This window comes from Dermacentor variabilis, chromosome 1 (genome assembly GCF_050947875.1).
Source record: "Dermacentor variabilis isolate Ectoservices chromosome 1, ASM5094787v1, whole genome shotgun sequence".
Lineage (NCBI taxonomy): Eukaryota > Metazoa > Arthropoda > Arachnida > Ixodida > Ixodidae > Dermacentor > Dermacentor variabilis.
In genome coordinates this window covers 44,983,998-45,000,771 of record NC_134568.1, presented here as the reverse complement: position 1 = coordinate 45,000,771, position 16,774 = coordinate 44,983,998, and the positions used below count along the sequence as shown (strand labels likewise).

The 16,774-nt window shown below is 45.2% G+C and overlaps 1 protein-coding gene across 2 annotated transcripts in view; it reads right to left on the bottom strand.

Annotated features, from left to right (window-relative positions):
• Window positions 1–16,774, bottom strand: part of LOC142576817 (nose resistant to fluoxetine protein 6-like) — a 125,682-nt gene that overhangs the window by 30,725 nt on the left and 78,183 nt on the right. Inside the window, exons 14-15 of one of the 2 annotated variants that reach the window (XM_075687052.1) lie at window positions 6,105–6,247; window positions 3,594–4,146 (exon numbers count right to left, since the gene is read on the bottom strand). The exons of the other annotated variant lie outside the window; for it this stretch is intronic. Of the exons in view, the coding sequence (XP_075543167.1) occupies window positions 3,964–4,146; window positions 6,105–6,247 (326 nt within the window). The 3' untranslated portion in view covers window positions 3,594–3,963. Of the gene's footprint in view, window positions 1–3,593; window positions 4,147–6,104; window positions 6,248–16,774 lie in introns of those variants that run through there. 2 annotated transcript variants of the gene reach the window in all.

Below are 16,774 nucleotides of genomic sequence, written 5' to 3'. Positions count from 1 at the left end.
AGCGGCTTTAACTTAAGTACTGTCCGTGCACGTCTCTATGCCTTCTATACCCGCCGTGGTTGCTCAGTGGCTATGGTGTTGGGCTGCTGAGCACGAGGTCGCGGGATCGAATCCCGGCCACGGAGGCCGCATTTCGATGGGGGCGAAATGCGAAAACACCCGTGTACTTAGATTTAGGTGCACGTTAAAGAACCCCAGGTGGTCGAAATTTCCGGAGTCCTCCACTACGGCGTGCCTCATAATCAGAAAGTGGTTTTGGCACGTAAAACCCCATAATTATTATTATTATATATGCCTTCTCTCTCCCTTCTCTCTCTTCCCCTTCTCCCTTCCCCCAGCGTAGGGTAGCCAACCGGACTCTTGACTGCTTAGCATCCCTGCCTTCGTATATTCCTCTCTCTCTCTCTTGGCCGCTACGATGTCTTGAATCCATGTTGTCATCTGGTATCGTTCGCGAGCGAAAGTGTTCAATGAAGCACAGTCAGCGTATGACCACCGAGGTGCGTGTGTGTCTTGTTCGTCATCTGTGTCCGTGTGCTGGTCGCGCTACATTGAACGAAACTTATTCTATGGCTCCGTGCGAAAGCTGTTTTATCCGAGGAGGAGAAGTCGGTGAGGCTCCACAGGGTCCTTTTAGCGGTGCCTGCGAAAGTGGTCGGCCAATGTGGCCGGCCCCGGTCAGTATGATAGGTGCTGTCGAAGGCATTGGCAATGCGCAGCGTCCGTGCCTCCGGCTTGTGGTGGCGTAGGTTTACTCACCGTCGACGCATGTTACTCTTAGCTACTGTGCTGAGTACGCTACACCTCTCACCTCTCCACTCGCTTGGTCACTGCTACCCGCCGTGGCTGCATAGTGGCTATGGTGTTAGGCTGCGAAGCACTATGTCGTGCGATCGTATCCCGGCCACTGCGGCCGCATTTCGATGGGGGCGAAGTGCGAAAACACCCATGTACTTAGATTTAGATGCGCGTTGAAGAACCCCAGGTGATCGAAAATTCCGAAGTACCCCACTACGGCGTGCCTCATAACCAGAAAGTGGTTTTGGCACGTAAAACCCCATAATTTATTTTTATTTTTGGTGACTGCTCTACGCATACTGGTCAAACTAACAGGCAACGTTTACTGTACCGTTATCTGCCGATCGCATCCTCGGCTTCACAACAACAGAGCACACTGACATTTCGTATTAATGCGAGAATATTAATTAGTACTTTGTTAGACCCCTCCGTCATCAGAAACCTGTGGCAGAAAGCCGTCGCCGAAAAACGGCCCACAAATTGCGCAATCTCCACCTAACGAATAAAAAAAAAATAAAGGGCGGTCACGGTGAGGATTTTATCCATTGCTCCACAGCCACTACTACCACTCGGCAGCCGAGCGCGCTAACCACTGCGCCACCGTTGCATTGTGCAATCATTGAAACATACAACAGGGATAAATATCGTCGAGGCTGTGCACCTGGTTGGGCGCTGCCTGGCGGGCTATTCACTAGACGGCGCATGATAGGAGTGGCGTCCCTTTCGGCGCTATGAAGTCTTCATCGTCCGAAAGTGAATAGGGTGAATCACTCGCGTTTACGTCATCAGGCGAGACAGGAAAGCGTGGTCGGACGCTCAAGTTCACTGCCGACGAAGTACAACACCATCGCAACGGAGCGAAACGTACGAAGGAGAGCGGCTGCAACGAAACAACGTTCACAACCCAAGACCCCTCGCTCTCTCTCCCTCAGTCAAACAACTTGCATATAAAACCTTAATACAAACTAAACTAGAATATGCTTGCGCTATTTATGACAGCCATCTGGTTAATATGATTACCATCATTGAATCCGTTCAGAACCGAGCTGCCAGATTCATTCTCTCTGACTACTATAATACAAGTGTTTCAGCCTTAAAATATAGGTTGTGTCTTCCCTCGCTCACCTCCCGCCACAAAAGTGCTCGTCTTCTTTTATTTTTTAGGTTCCTTCATTTACAGCCCACAGGCAACCAAGTCATTATTCCAGCCCATCCTTTCTCGCGCCACACGCATCATAATGCTGTGTATCTATAACGCGCCCATTCCACTACATATTAACGTTCTTTCTTTCTATACACAACCCGTGAATGGAAAACCCTTCCTTCTGATATCGACCTCATCATTGACATTTCTCGTTTCAAAGCTGCCATGGAAGACCATCTTTCAAGTCACCTTACCTAACCTGACACGCCGTTTTTGAATATGTGCCCACACCTCAAGTAATGTCCCACACCTTTGAGGTATTATAAATAAATAAATAAAAACGCGAAAGGGCAGAGCGAGCACGGCGAGCTGCGACGGCTGCAGTGAGGCAACGTGCACCTCCGAAGTCCCCGACAGGGAGACAAACAGCGAGCACAGCGACGCAGCGATCAAGGCAGCAGCGGCAACTTTGCGAATTCAGGAACGCCGAGTGCGCAGCGGCAACGAAGCAGTTCGCCAAAACGTTTGTACGCAATCTGTCGGGAAGTGGTTGCGACGTTTGCGACAGGCTGTGGTTTAGAACGGACGTCACACCCGCACTGGAACGATGCCACGTTCCGGAGCCGGCGTGACGTCTGTTCTAAACCACCGTCTATCGCAAACGTTGCGACCACTCCCCGACGGATTGCGCACAAACGCTGGTGCTGCACCTTGCAATTAAAGGTGCGCTGAAAGGTTAGGGCTCGTCAAAGTTATGGAATAGTAATGGTGAAGTTCAGAATTGTGTGATCGTTCAACCCATCGGTAATGGAACTGGCACTAGTAATCAAGGGTTCTGATGTTAGTAGCAGGTCGAGGATGTTAGTTGCGCGTGTTGGTTGGCCGACAATCTGTACAAACGAAAAAGCCAAGGATGTGGTTAACGAGTTCCTTCATGGCACGTGAAAGATGGCGAGCTGACGTTACCGCAGTTAAAACCACCCGTTAAGAAGGTATTTATTTTGGGAAACTTAGCTGAAATAGCATTAAGGACGTCGCCCATATAGGAAGTAAAAGAACTAGAGTTATTTGATGGCCTTACGGCTATTATTAAATTGCGAAACGATGATGCAATGTAGAATCATAGTTTCTTACAGGCTGACAATTTATACTACAAATAAATTTATGTGATTTTAACTGCAATTAAGACACCGCCTCCCTTCTATTTTCGGTATCTTTTATAAATGACGTAATTGTTAGTATCAGGCAGAACCTCATCATCAGGGATACCCGAGTAACGTCAAGTTTCCGTCAGAGCTAGTGTTCCACAGTCGCTGTGTTCCGGGTATGATTTAAATTCCACGCGTTTTGAAAGGCTACATAGTATGTTATTACATGAAAAATATAACCGCGATGAGTCGCTTTCCGATCGAAACTGCGATCGATGTTCTCCTACCATCTGTAAACATCACATGCAGGAATATCAGCCATTCCAATTACTGCTATATAGGCATTCGTGAAGGCAACTAAGGATGTCAACATTGCGTGCCACTTAATTTCCGTCTTTGAGCAGTCAGCTAACTTAGAGAAACAGACACAAGAAAAGGAGCACGACACCTTGATCGAATACGTACATGACAGGTGTACCTTAATAGTAATAATTTATTTTGCTTGCTATCCATAATGAAATTGTTAAAACTGCCCTGACAGATGTAGTGCCGACACCACCTTTCACATACAGAGAAAAAAGGAGGCCAGTCTTACAAATACATCAACAAGGGCGCATTGCTCGAACGCCCTTCTACGTCGAATGACGGGAAAATAAAGTATTTATGTTGTGCCTATAGAACAGGTATAGAAGAGACTTCGGTGATTTGGAAAATAAAAAGAAAACGCTCATCACAAATTAGTGGCCTTTGGTACTGACTTTATAGATGAGAGCTTGTAGGCTTGCCCTCGTCGTTATGCAAGCCACTGACGGCCTCTTTGCCGCTACTGCGTTGCACAAACTCCCGTTTGGAATCTCGTAACTTCGGGACCAATTATGACATCTTCTCTTCAGCACCGTTGGCATTGCGAACTTCGTCCTTGAGTTCTTTCTCTTTTGTCGCACGTCGAGCCTCGAAGATGAGTTTGTCTAGTCTGCCCGTTGGAGCTTCGCAGAAAATGAACATGAAGTAGCTGATTAGGAAGCTCCAAACGAGTACGCTGAAGGAGAACGAAACCTGCAAGAAGAACAGAATAGAGGACAGTGCATGATGAAATAAAGAGTATTAAACATACAGTTCAACAAACTATGTTAACCAACCGTTTATTAAAACAGCCCTTTCCACGCCCATTGTAAGCCTTTTTACCAGAAAGGAGTATATGTCCTGTGGACAACACAAGTAACGCAAGCGAGGAATGAATTTCATAACTTTACGTCCCATATCGTGAACAGCAGTGCAAACGTGAAAATTTTGCAACACATTGCGAGGTTGTAGGCCTTACAACTGCTGAATTAAGATCAGTTTTGAGTTTGATAGCTTATAATTACTATGGCATAGCGAGCTCTTTTGAACACCACCATTCCTGCTTCTATAGACAAACGCACTGCCCAGCTACGCATCTCTGAACGGCGCGCGTGAGGCAATATTTAGCTCCAAAGGCGTCTCGCGTGCCGCGACAACCACAGCATCTGGGCACGCAGTGCACGCGTCATGCTGTAGTGGCTTATTTCGTCTACACGACGATACCCAAATTAGGTAGGTGGGTATTATGGTTGCAAAGGTGTAAGTGATAACGCTACATTTTACAGCGAAGCTGTTTACCTCTACAACCGGCGAATCTTTCGTGGGCTCCATGTTGCGGGAACCGCACTCGATCTCGCTTGCCTCTCTCAACGTGAGGTCGCTTGGTCTTCACTCCAAAGATATAACGCATGTCTTCGTACTCAACGTGGTTCACGTTCTGTGTCTCTCGGAAACGTGGACGGACATAGTCGCCGAAGTGACCGGCTACGTTGGAATAACGGGCGCGAAACGAAGTGACAACCGCTCTGCCCGAGTCGCTGTCTACGCAAGGAAAGAAGCATGCGTGACTGCGTGCCCGCTTAAGTCTTACCCGGTCGACTGCGGCGATGTGTGTGCCGTGAAAACCCGCGATGGAATCGTCATCTTCACCGTGCACATTTCGCCGGGGCGTTCCAAGGCCGTCATAGAACGCTTCATGCGAAGGCACGTCTAGGTGTTGGCGAGAAATAACACTACGCCTTTCGTCATTGTGGGGGACTTTAAAGTCGACATATTGAAACAGGAAAACAAGCGGCTCGTAGACTTTGCCTTCGAAGAGTTTGTACTAAAGTGTTACACAGAAAAGAAACTACCAACCACCATCCGTGACTCGTGTGTCGACCTAACGTTGACGAAGAACGTGGAAACGGTCAAAACCGAAAACCTCAGTGTATACCACAGCGATCATGAAGCCGTCGTGAATGTCGTTGTGCAATAAATGGTTACACACTCCATTTTATGGCATACTCATTTCATTCGTTAGACTAGAAAAGGTTAAGTGGATGGTAACTGCTTCGCTGGCAATCCACCTTCACAGAGTGGATTGGGCCTTCAAATTTTTTTTACATCAGTTTCCGCAATCTACCTCTTTGGGGCTTTTTAAAGACGTTTCACGTCAAGAAGCAAAAAAATGCGTTTTTACTTTCCTACTGTTTCATATACCGGGTGTCTTAATTTCTTAGCTGCCTGAAAGATATACAAGTGCTGGAATAGCAAAGTGTCACATAGTGCAATTCTGAGCATTGTATTAACGCTAGAGAAGGCAGTACATACGCCCGGGCTTAGCTCAAAAATAAAGCAAAAGCAAACGAGAACGAAAGGTTCCTTCACTGTCCACCTGTAATCCCTATCTGCGTGACGCTGACTGAATGAATGCGCCATCGAAGCGTAAGTCGTGCACAATGGGCGATACACTCCTCCCTTGTCTAGAAAATGCAGTCGGCTCTCGTCGCCGACAGGCTGACACTAGCCTTTGCTGCAGATCTTAGCTGCAGAGCGCGGAGTCAGTGTGTGGTTTGTAGCCGATGCGTACTTTACAATAAATATTTACAGATACTACTACCGAACCGTGGCATATTGCTTCCGCCTGAAACTAACGAAAACTAACGCTGTCTTTGCCCCTGTTCACTTACAATGAAGAAATGCGAGTAGTGCAGCCGTTCCCGCGATATGTGCATCGTAAGCTGTGCGAAGGGCAAGTGGACAATGTACACGCCGAAGGTGAGCCTGCTGAGGGGCGTGAAGGCACTCCATGACAGGAACGTGCACAGGAAGCCTGCGTGATGAGAAAAACAAAATATAAACAAACTATCCAGAGACCTGAGTAAGCCTTTGACAATTCTGGTTCACAGTTGCTACGCTACGTTTGCAGTTGTTTACAACAAATTCTTGTTATCTATGTAGTATAATCCAAGCTCACAAGACAGAGAACATCGGTAAGAATAAGCTTTACTCGGCATTTTTTATGTGCATGTGATTTTTTATCATTACATATGCCAGTGAGTCTAGATTTACGTGCTGCTTCTAGAGTGGCGGTGACCACAGTACGCGGAGGCGGCGTAAAGCAATATCACAGGGTCGTGGCACTGCTTCTATATAGCACATCTCGTCGCGGACTTTTCGCGCGTACCAGAAAGAAGCAGGCATTCTTTTTTTAAAACTTGCTTCCTACGATAGCCGCAGTGGACTGCTGACACCAAGAATCGTCAAGCCGCATATACAGCTATCGCGCTAGAAGTAAAACATGGCGGCGTCATTTTCCCAGTGAAGCACGAGTTCAGCTCACTCGAGTGAGCTCACTCGAATGAGTTCAGCTCACTCGAGTTCATTGCACTTTATTACATGACATTAAACTTGTGACCTGCGCGGTGCGTAAGCGAACATTGCACAAGAATGCGTATAGCATCAGATGAAAATAAGAAATGCTATACACAGTGGACTTAGTTGTACAGAATTTACCTGACCATTGCATGAAAGCTGCGCCTCATGTAGATTGCAACTAGTGAATGTGTCCTGCATCATAATTTTTTCCTATACTAATGGCTACTTTAGCCATTACGGAGCGGCCACACATTGTACCTTTCAACACAATGTTGGGTAAATGACCTGTCGTGGAATATATCAATTACCGCTTACATCCCTGCAAGTACAATAATCAGAACACGATAAAAAAACCGTGCGCATAATAAGACGCGCACGAATGCTAGATACATGTACAGATGGAATCTCATATCGGCCGAGTTTGGCGCCATATATTGCAAAAAAGCACAGGGCGACCCTGCAATGAGGCCACGCATGGTCAAGTCACTTGCCTGATTTATTTATTTATTTATTTATTTATTTATTTACACATACTGCCGCCCCGGATGGGGCTATAGCAGGAGTGGATAATACAATACAAGAAAGAAATACAATAGGCAACAAAGAAAGTTTAGGCGCAGTGTTGAGGGAGTACAGACAAAAATTCATTTAATGGGAGAGAACGGTTGGTTTCTGGTAGCGAATTCCATGTTTCAATTGTTTTAGGGAAGAAGCTATACTGAAAAGTATTAGTGCGTGCAAAAAATGGTGTAATGTTAAGCGCGTGATGTCTCCTACTAGAAGAGATTTTTGCAAAGGTGATTTAGCCTATATCCATGGGATATGGGCTAAACATAGCTGGAACCTAGCAGTTACCGCGAGGTAACAGCTACAGACGCCGCTGCAGTCCGCAGCCGGTCACCTCAACGAGCCTAGACATGTCTGTTCTCTCCGTAATTGTGCTTGCATGCTTTTTTTGTCAATATTGTGACGTAGTAGCGACGGCAAACAACACAGTAGCAATACTGTGAATGACGAATCTTTTATTGGGCAAACCTCTGCCCACAATAGCAGGCTGCACTTAAAGCACAAGGATAGCGGCGAACACATTCAACGATGGTTGAAAATCTGATCTGCCGGTCGAGCGCGTAGTTCGAGATTACACTTGTAGATTACAGTGATACCATATTCTTGGAGTCTGAGGTATCACCGCACCACGGGTCCTGAAGGATCTTTTATGTTCGCTAGCCAATACAACGCGTGATGGTCGGTGACAAAAATTGAACGGCTTGCCATATAGGCAAGGGCGGAATTTTTCTGTAGCCCAAATTATAGCGAAGCATTTCTTTGCGGTCGTAGAATTTTTTACTTCCGCTTTTGACAGCGAACGGCTAGCGTAAGCTATGGCCCGCTCAAGTGCGTCTTTCCTCTGGACTAGGAAGGCAACGAGGGCTGGGCTAATGGCGTACAAAATTTTAGCGCTCTATTTTCTCATTTGTAATTTTGTATTTTGGCGATATCGTAATAAGTTATGATGGTGTCTTAAACCTAATCTTGAATCTCGACACTAAAAAGTGTATAGGTTCAGATGGTATCCGGAATTATTTCCTTGCAAGATACTCCCTACGGACAGCCCAGTGCCTTACTGTAGTCCTTCGGAAATCCTAAAGTCTGGTAAAGTACCAACTAAATGGAAAACAGCCAAAGTCCTGCCTTTGTATATATCAGGTGATAACTTCTAAATACAGGCCGATATCTCTCACACCCCTGTCATGCAAGATTACATTATTCGTGCACACTATTCACAAACGTATAATCGAATTCCTTAACTTTGATGATGTTCTAACATCTGCCCCAGCCTGTTTTCCATCGTTGTTATAGCATTGTAATGCAATCTGTCCATTTTCTTCATGATATCACTTCTAACCAAGGCATAGGTTATCAAGTGGATGTCATCTCTATCAACTTCTATAAAGCGTTTGACTCTGTGATGCATTCTAGACTAGTGGTAAAATTAAACGCCATTTTCAATAATCCATGTCTTAATTCTACGATAGGTAGTTTTCTTCGTTATCGCTCCCAATTTGTTTCCTTTAACTCAGCGAACTCAACTCCTGTCGAGGTTACTTCAGACGTTCCTCTAGGATCCGTATTAAACCCTTCATTATTTCTAATATACACCAATGACTCACCTCGTAGCACCTCAACCAAAATCAGACTTTATGCAGATGACCACGTCTCCTCCTACGAATATATTATCTCCATTGATGACCACCACCGTCTTGCCAAATCCCTTATATCTTTCTGCGCGTGGTGCAAAACGTGGCATATGAACATCAACGGTAGTAAAACAGTCGTGATTTCATTTGCCAATAGGCAGACCCCACTGTCGTTGGATTATTCTCTGGATGGCATCCAACTTAATAGAGTGCCTCAATATAAATACTTAGGTGTCATTCGAACAGAACATCTTTCTTCGTCAAAGCATATCGAATATGTAAACGGAAAAGCCGTAAGAAGATTAGCTTATTTGCGCCGAACTTTAGCTAAGACCTCCCGCGATACTAAACTGCTATTATATAAAACGTTAATTGGTCCTATTCCAGAATATGCATGTGTCGTTCGGTTCGCCTACAAGCAATGTGAAATAAGCTCGCTCAATAACGTTCAACGAAAATCTATCCGTTCCATTTGCCAGAATTACGTCCACCGTTTCTCAACAACATCGGCTGAACAATCTTTGAACATTGAGCCATTGCATACGTTCACGTTATCATATTAAAGTCTTCACACTTTTATATGCAATTAATAATTCCCCTCTGGTCTTACCGATTTTAATATATCACATTTGCCAACGGAAGTTATACCCGTAGCTCCCCACGCCTTGAACATAACACCTCATTATGCCGGTACTAATACACTCAAGTACAGTTTTTCTCCACGTACAATAGAGCTTTGTAATTCTCGACCCTGTAACAATCGTTCAATATAACTAAAAAAATTTATAGCTACCACTGGTAGGCACTTCGCTAATATGTAAAGCACTTCTTTTTGATCATTCACCTATTTGTGTATACCTGGTTTTTCTTAATGTGTTATGCAAAGTAATGTACAATGTTCCCACTGCTGCTATAGCTATTGGGCTCTAGTATATGTAAATAAATAAATAAATAAATAAATAAAATAAACAAGCGAATGTACTCCTAACAACATATATAATGTTTGCCGTGGGGCTACGCCCCGGCACAACGTAACGCAGCATATTCATTTAAGCTTATTGATAGAGATTCCCTGCTTAATGGCAGCTCGAGATGCAGCACGAGAAAGTAGATGACACCCACATCTGTTAGAATGGAACAATACTACGCGCACAAGTGACTGCCGCTCCTAAGCGATTTGTGGTGTCGACTTTTGCCCATTTGGAAATATTCAGAGAGGACGTTTTACGTAATTATAGTACACGCACTGCGTTGGACGAACCAGGCTGGCGCCCAAGGATTTAATTTCACATTACAAACTCCGTTTCACGTTCACTAATCACACACAGATCATTGGCGGCTTACTCCTGGGGCAGACGTGAGCTTTCGGGTTGGTGCTTTCTGCAGGCACCGGTCATGCACAATTACGAACAATGTGCGCACATAATTTTTGCAGTAGCTGACGCTAAGCGCGCGGAGTTCGATGGTCTCTCTGCACTGACAGTACGGCTTCGCTGCAGACGAACTCTGAATACTGCATATGCGATGAGGATAGCTATATGGGCTTGTTGAGAGGGCCTCTTGTAATTTGTTGTAGCGCAGACAGAACGACACGGACGTAGAAGGCACGCAAGACAACACAGAGCGCTAAACAAACAGCTGGGAACAGCTGTTTAGGTATACCATGTGACCTCGCAGCGAATTTCAGGAACGGCTGTTTCGCACTCCAAAACAAATGTAAACTTGAAAGCGTTTTTAAGTTATAAAACCAGCGTATTTTTTACTTTATTAAAAACACTTCAGTAATATCCCAATGCACAGGTTTCTTTCATTAGATTACATAAATGGTGCAGTGTATGCCACTTAATCTCGCAGGAAGCAACCCTGGGCTTCTTGAAATCGCAATTGTGTGAAATTAACCCTGTAAAAATCGCACTGCAACGCGGATGCACCGAATTTTTTTCGCTCCTGCCGCAGCACGTTTAACAGCCTTGATGTGGAGGCTGTTGGTGTGGCTACCACGGGCAGTTCTTCCCACATCTTCCCACCTTTGTCTTTTTTAAGGATATCGCCACATGTACATTGTTTTGCATTTAACCGCTGACCGTTTTTCGCCACATAATCGCCGTTATCAAGTTACCTCCCCGCGCAAAAAGCGCCTTTTTTATCCGAAATTTCGCAGACGTTGCCTACCGGTGAATAGCAAGACGCTCGCCGTGGCTACGTAGTAGCTTTCGCGTCGCGCTGTGAAGCACGAGGTCAGGGGTCAAATCACGGCCACGACGTCTTCATTTCGCTGGGGTCAAGATGAAATACGCCTGTGTGCCACGCACTGGGTGCATTTTAAAGAACCCCAGGTGGAAAAAAATTATTTTGGAGTCCCTCACTACGTTGTGCTTCATAACAACATTGTGGTTTTGACACGTGAAACCGCAGAATTAAATTAAAACAGAAATGTCCAGTCAGATTCTGCGCACGTCGCGAACCGCGTTGTACCGTCGTGCCTTCTCGAATGCAAGCGAGCACCTGTTGTGCCTCTGTAATGTAACTGCCATGCTACATATATAAATAGGAGACCCACGTGACCAGTAGATCAGATATAGACTACGGGGATTGTGCTCGCCACAATTGTTGTGACATTAGAGTGTTTCTTGTCCATGCATGTGGGCGCAATTTCGCCCCAGTAAAGATATTGATTCTCAGCTTGAAATTATCGCAGCGCTTGGTTCCTCACCGTCACTATACGACGTCACAACATGAAACTGATCGCAGCATTGTACCCTCACCTTAATTTAAGAATATATTACATAAAAAATTATTTCCTTTATGATTTCTATGGCATCATTGTATGTTGACATTTTATTAAGTTTACAGCATGAGTGACACTAACAGTGAGTTAATATGATTTAGGTAATGAAATATTGTATTTCTATATATACACACACGAGGGGAAGTCACTAATTAAAGGGACTTCTGCAATTTCTCGCCCTAAGGTTTAGTAACACTGCTAGTATCCAGCGCTAAATTATTGTCGTCCGTAACACTTCTAAGGAACCTATCACTCTTATTCCGGCGATAGTCCTTAGAGTGTAGCAGACCGTTCAGCATGGCAGCTCCATTGTCGATCTGCAATAAGGAGGAAATGAGGGCAGTGATTCGCTTTTTGTTTGCGGAAGGTGTTAAACCTACGCAAATTGTCCGTCGAATGCAGGCGCAGTATGGTGACAGTTGTTTATTGCGAAGCAAGATCTGGGAATTACTAGAGCGTTTCAAGCAGGGAAAAATTTATGTGCCGAGGAAAGATCGGGCAGGCCATCAACGTCAACGCATGAGGACAATGTGAAAGTCGTTGAGGGTATGGTGATGGAAAACAGATGAATCACAGGGGACATAATCTCCAATACTTTACATATCAGTCATCGTTCCGCATATTCCATCTTACAGGACACGGTAAATTTTGGAAAAGTGTGTGCAAGGTGCGTCCCGAAAAAATTGTCGGCGCAGCATAAGGCAAAAAAGTTGGACATCTCGTGTGAACATTTGGCCCGTTATCGTCGAGAGGGAGGCGGATTTTAACAGCACGTTCTTGCTGTAGATGAAACGTGGGTACATCCTCACGAACCGGAAAGTAAGGCTGCGAGCATGGTTTGCAAACACTCATCATCACCAGAAGTTAAGACATCTAAACGTCAACCATCAGCTGGTAACATTATTGTAATAATATTCTGAGACGTGGAAGGTGTGATAGCCGTTCATTTCACCCCAAGAGGCAAAACTGTGAATGGTGAAAGCTATTGTTATGTTTTGCGAGCTTAATTGAAACCTGCAATCAGATCCAAACGTCGTGGAAAACTGCGAAAATGTGTCCTCCTGCAGCAAGAGAATGTTCGTCCACATTCTGTCAAACGGACGGCTGAAACAATAAAGGAGTTGTGATGGGATTCGAACTGCTGGAACACCCGTCCTACAGTCCAGACCTGGCTCCAAGTATTTTCATATGTTTGGACCACTGAAGGAAGCAATCAGGGGAAGAAAATTTGCAACCGATGCAGAAGTCATTGATGCGGCGCAAAATTTTTAAAGGTGGAACCAAAAAACTTTTTTCCGACGGAATCAAAAAACTTGTGAAACGTTTAGCGAAACTTGTTAAAGTGCAGGCAGGTTATGTAGTAAATCATTGTATTCTTCAGTTTTCTATCATTAGAATAAATGTACCTTTTCTCAAGAGTCCCTTCACTTTTTTACTCCCCCCCACATACATATATATGTACATATATACGTGCGACTCCTGGCGCCTACTGCAGAGCGCCATTTATATGAAAAAACAATTGGAGGACGCTTAAGCTTCGCCTTCAAGAGTGCAACGCGATAGCGTTATCGCACCCCGTTCGCAACGCCCACTCATTCGCTGGGCATGCTTTTGAGTCACACAATGACGAAACGTGCGCCTGAGTAAGCGGAACGAACCCAAGAACTCGGTGTCTCGGAGGGAGAAAGGATCTACGCGAGCCAAACGTCGTAATCGACACGGACAGCCGGGGCCATGACGCGCCATGAAGGCGGGCGCGGTCATGGGGCTGACACCTCGATGGAATCGTCCTCTATCTCGCTTGGGAGCACTACGCAGACGCATGGCTCCTCGCCAGCAGCACGGCACATATCGCAGGGGACGCTTTCCCACCAGACGCGCTACGGCGCAGCGATCCCGTCAGAGGCGTCCCGCATCGGACGCTGCACCTAGGAATCGCGCTATGAGCGGAAAGAGGAGCCGCGTCGCGCGGGCGAGTGGCGCGCCACCAGTCGGGGCAGCGCCGTACATTGCGAGGAGGGGGTCTTCTGTGTTTGCCGCAAGATGGATCTGCGTGTGCGCAGAGCGCAGAAGAAATGTAGCGGAAACTTACTTCGCTACTCGTGTAACGGCGACTTCTGTAATTTACATGCTCATAATTACCGATATACACCACAGTATAACTTTCTACGGCACGTTTCTAAGGCAACACCGCATTCGCTAGAGGCGCTTTTGTCCTACTTTGAACCATCGAACTCGTGGCTGAGTGGTAGCGTCTCGCACTCCGGAGACCCTGGTTCGATTCTTACCCCGCCCATCTTGCATGTTGTTGTTTTTTATTTATGAAGTGCCTTCTGGGATTTATCGCTCACGGCCAACGCCACCGACGTGGACGACACCGGATTTTCTGCGACACGAGCTCCTTAACGCTATCGCGTTAATAACCTAGGAAATCACCTCTTTATCGATGACTAACAGTTTTCGAGAATTAGCAAAATCCTCACTGAACATTTGTGCCCCACATAAGTTGCCGGAATGCACCTTGCGTGCAACACACTACTGTGGCTAGACGTCCTGACAATTCGCAAGAAACAAAAAACAAAAACAAATAAAATAAAACGAAAATAAAATTTACATCAATTACAACGTCGATGGCAATCTGGGCTACATTTCATTCAATATTTGAAATTTCATGCAATGCTTACACTTTATTTTGTTGCCGATGTGTTTATTCACCGAAAAAGACTCCTTGAAAATCCACGTTATGATATTGGTTCGTGAGTAACTGGTTCGATTTTCCTTTCGTTTGGGGCCTCGGGAGCCACAGAGATGTTTTTGATGCTGCATACAATTTCCTGCAACCTACGGAGCTTCTACAATATTAATGTCCATTTTCTTTACTGTCACTATTATTTTTTTACCAAATTCTTTAGAGCTTGGTTCGTTGAAGGTAGCTAATTCTCGTTCTTTTATATCTTCTTTAATTATCCATTCATCCCCTCTCATTACTCAATTGCCCACTAATCTTTTGTTTCAAGCTTTTCCCTTTTCTACTTTTTCCTTTCAGTTCGGTACTTACAACATAACTTTGTTTTATTGCGCATCGTACAACCGTGCGATTCTGAGTGCATTGCCGATTGTGGGTACGTGACATGTTGGAGGTTCAATAACAACGACAATCCTGATCCGTGACTACCCTTCTATGTACCGCGTTCTGCTGCTGAACACAGGGTCATGGGGTCGATGGCCTCCCAGTGCGGAATGTAAAAGCAAACCTTAAATATCTGCGCTTGGGGGCGACGGGGTAACATTTATAGCATTGGTGACTATTTGTCACCGCTCCGCTTCGAAAGGGATGCCAGTAAATCATTATCATCATCATATGTTACGTAGTTCAGGAAGCTTGATGCTGGGAATATTTTGTCCGTTAAAAAAAAAGGTAGGTAAAACATAAGGCAAAATAATACAAAATTAAGAGCTTCCTGGCGCAGCCCACCGCTCCATATGCAAGGCGACGCCCATAGCATCCAACCTCCATACATCCATCCATCCATACAGGAGCCCCACCCGCCGTGGTTGCTCAGTGGCTATGGTGTTGGGCTGCTGAGCACGAGGTCGCGGGATCGAATCCCGACCACGGCGGCCACATTTTGATGGAGGTGAAATGCGAGAACACCCGTGTACTTAGATTTAGGTGCACGTTAAAGAACCCCAGGTGGTCGAAATTTCCGGAGTCTTCCACTACGGCGTGCCTCATAATCAGAAAGTGGTTTTGGCACGTGAAACCCCATAATTTAATTTAATACAGGAGCCCTCCACTAGGGCGTCTCTTACAGCCCACAGTGCTATTCCAGGACGCGAAATTCCTTAATTATAACCTTTCGAGTATACGTGACCTTGGTAAAATTATACTCGCCGCGTTAAGCATGACCGCCAATTAGACTTGAATGTATACATCACCCTTCGGAACACAATAACAAGAATGAAAATAAAATTTTTTTGGCCGTTTGACCTGCGGTAGCGTCAAAACAAATCATGCTTGAGGAATTACAGAACTCAACAATGTGGCATTTATCAGTTAGGAGGAAAAAATAATGTAGGCTAACATCAGCGTAGTTATCGAATAACAGCCCATGTTTAACAAAGCAGCGTTCGAGAGGAAGAAGCCCGGCGAACTTCTATGTCAGTGATATTCTAATGTTGGCATACATAGGACCCAGAATACGTTTTGTTTGTGCTTCGTGAACAGCCTGCTCGGTCTGTCGAGTAACGAAGAGAATCCACGTAATACAAGTTGCAATAGTCTGCAAATATATAGGACCCTCCAGCTGCCGCCACTTTTGCTACACGGTTAAAACATTGCTTGCTAAGTGGATTTTACTCACAAATACATTTGAATGCTGAATGTATGCGCTCGACGTATGAGGCGTGTTTATAATTTTTATCACATCAAATATATGTACCTATAATCAGCTACGGGACTCGGCCTAGAAACGAGCGTTTTATGCTACAACAGGTGCTCCCATGGCAGCGGCGTTGGTCTGTGTAATAGTGCAAGGATTATAATTCGCTAATATTTTATTTATAAGTCTGATTTAATACATGTAATCGTTGGATCATACTTTTAACGATTGCTGCTATGAGCGCAGAGGGCCTCCCGCACATTTCGGCGAAGTTTCAAGGAGAAATATATGGACCCGCTTTGCTCGCAGCCACCATTCTACAACGTAAAATTTAATTGACAGCTGTTTAGAAGTTTGCTACAGTGCTGCTATTATAAATAGACAGGTTTCAAAACTGCGAAACACGTTTCTAGGAGGACACGTTTTAGCTTCCGATACCCCTGGTAGTTATCGAACTGGTGAAGTTTTAGTCCTCCGGGAACCATCTCGAATAACTTCAATTAGTACCAATTTCATATTTCCCAAGGCACCCACAATATCAGACAACTTCGCAATTTCTCCAGCGCGCTGCTCCTAAGACGCCCTGAAGTCTTACGAAGTACGTTTCTTGATAC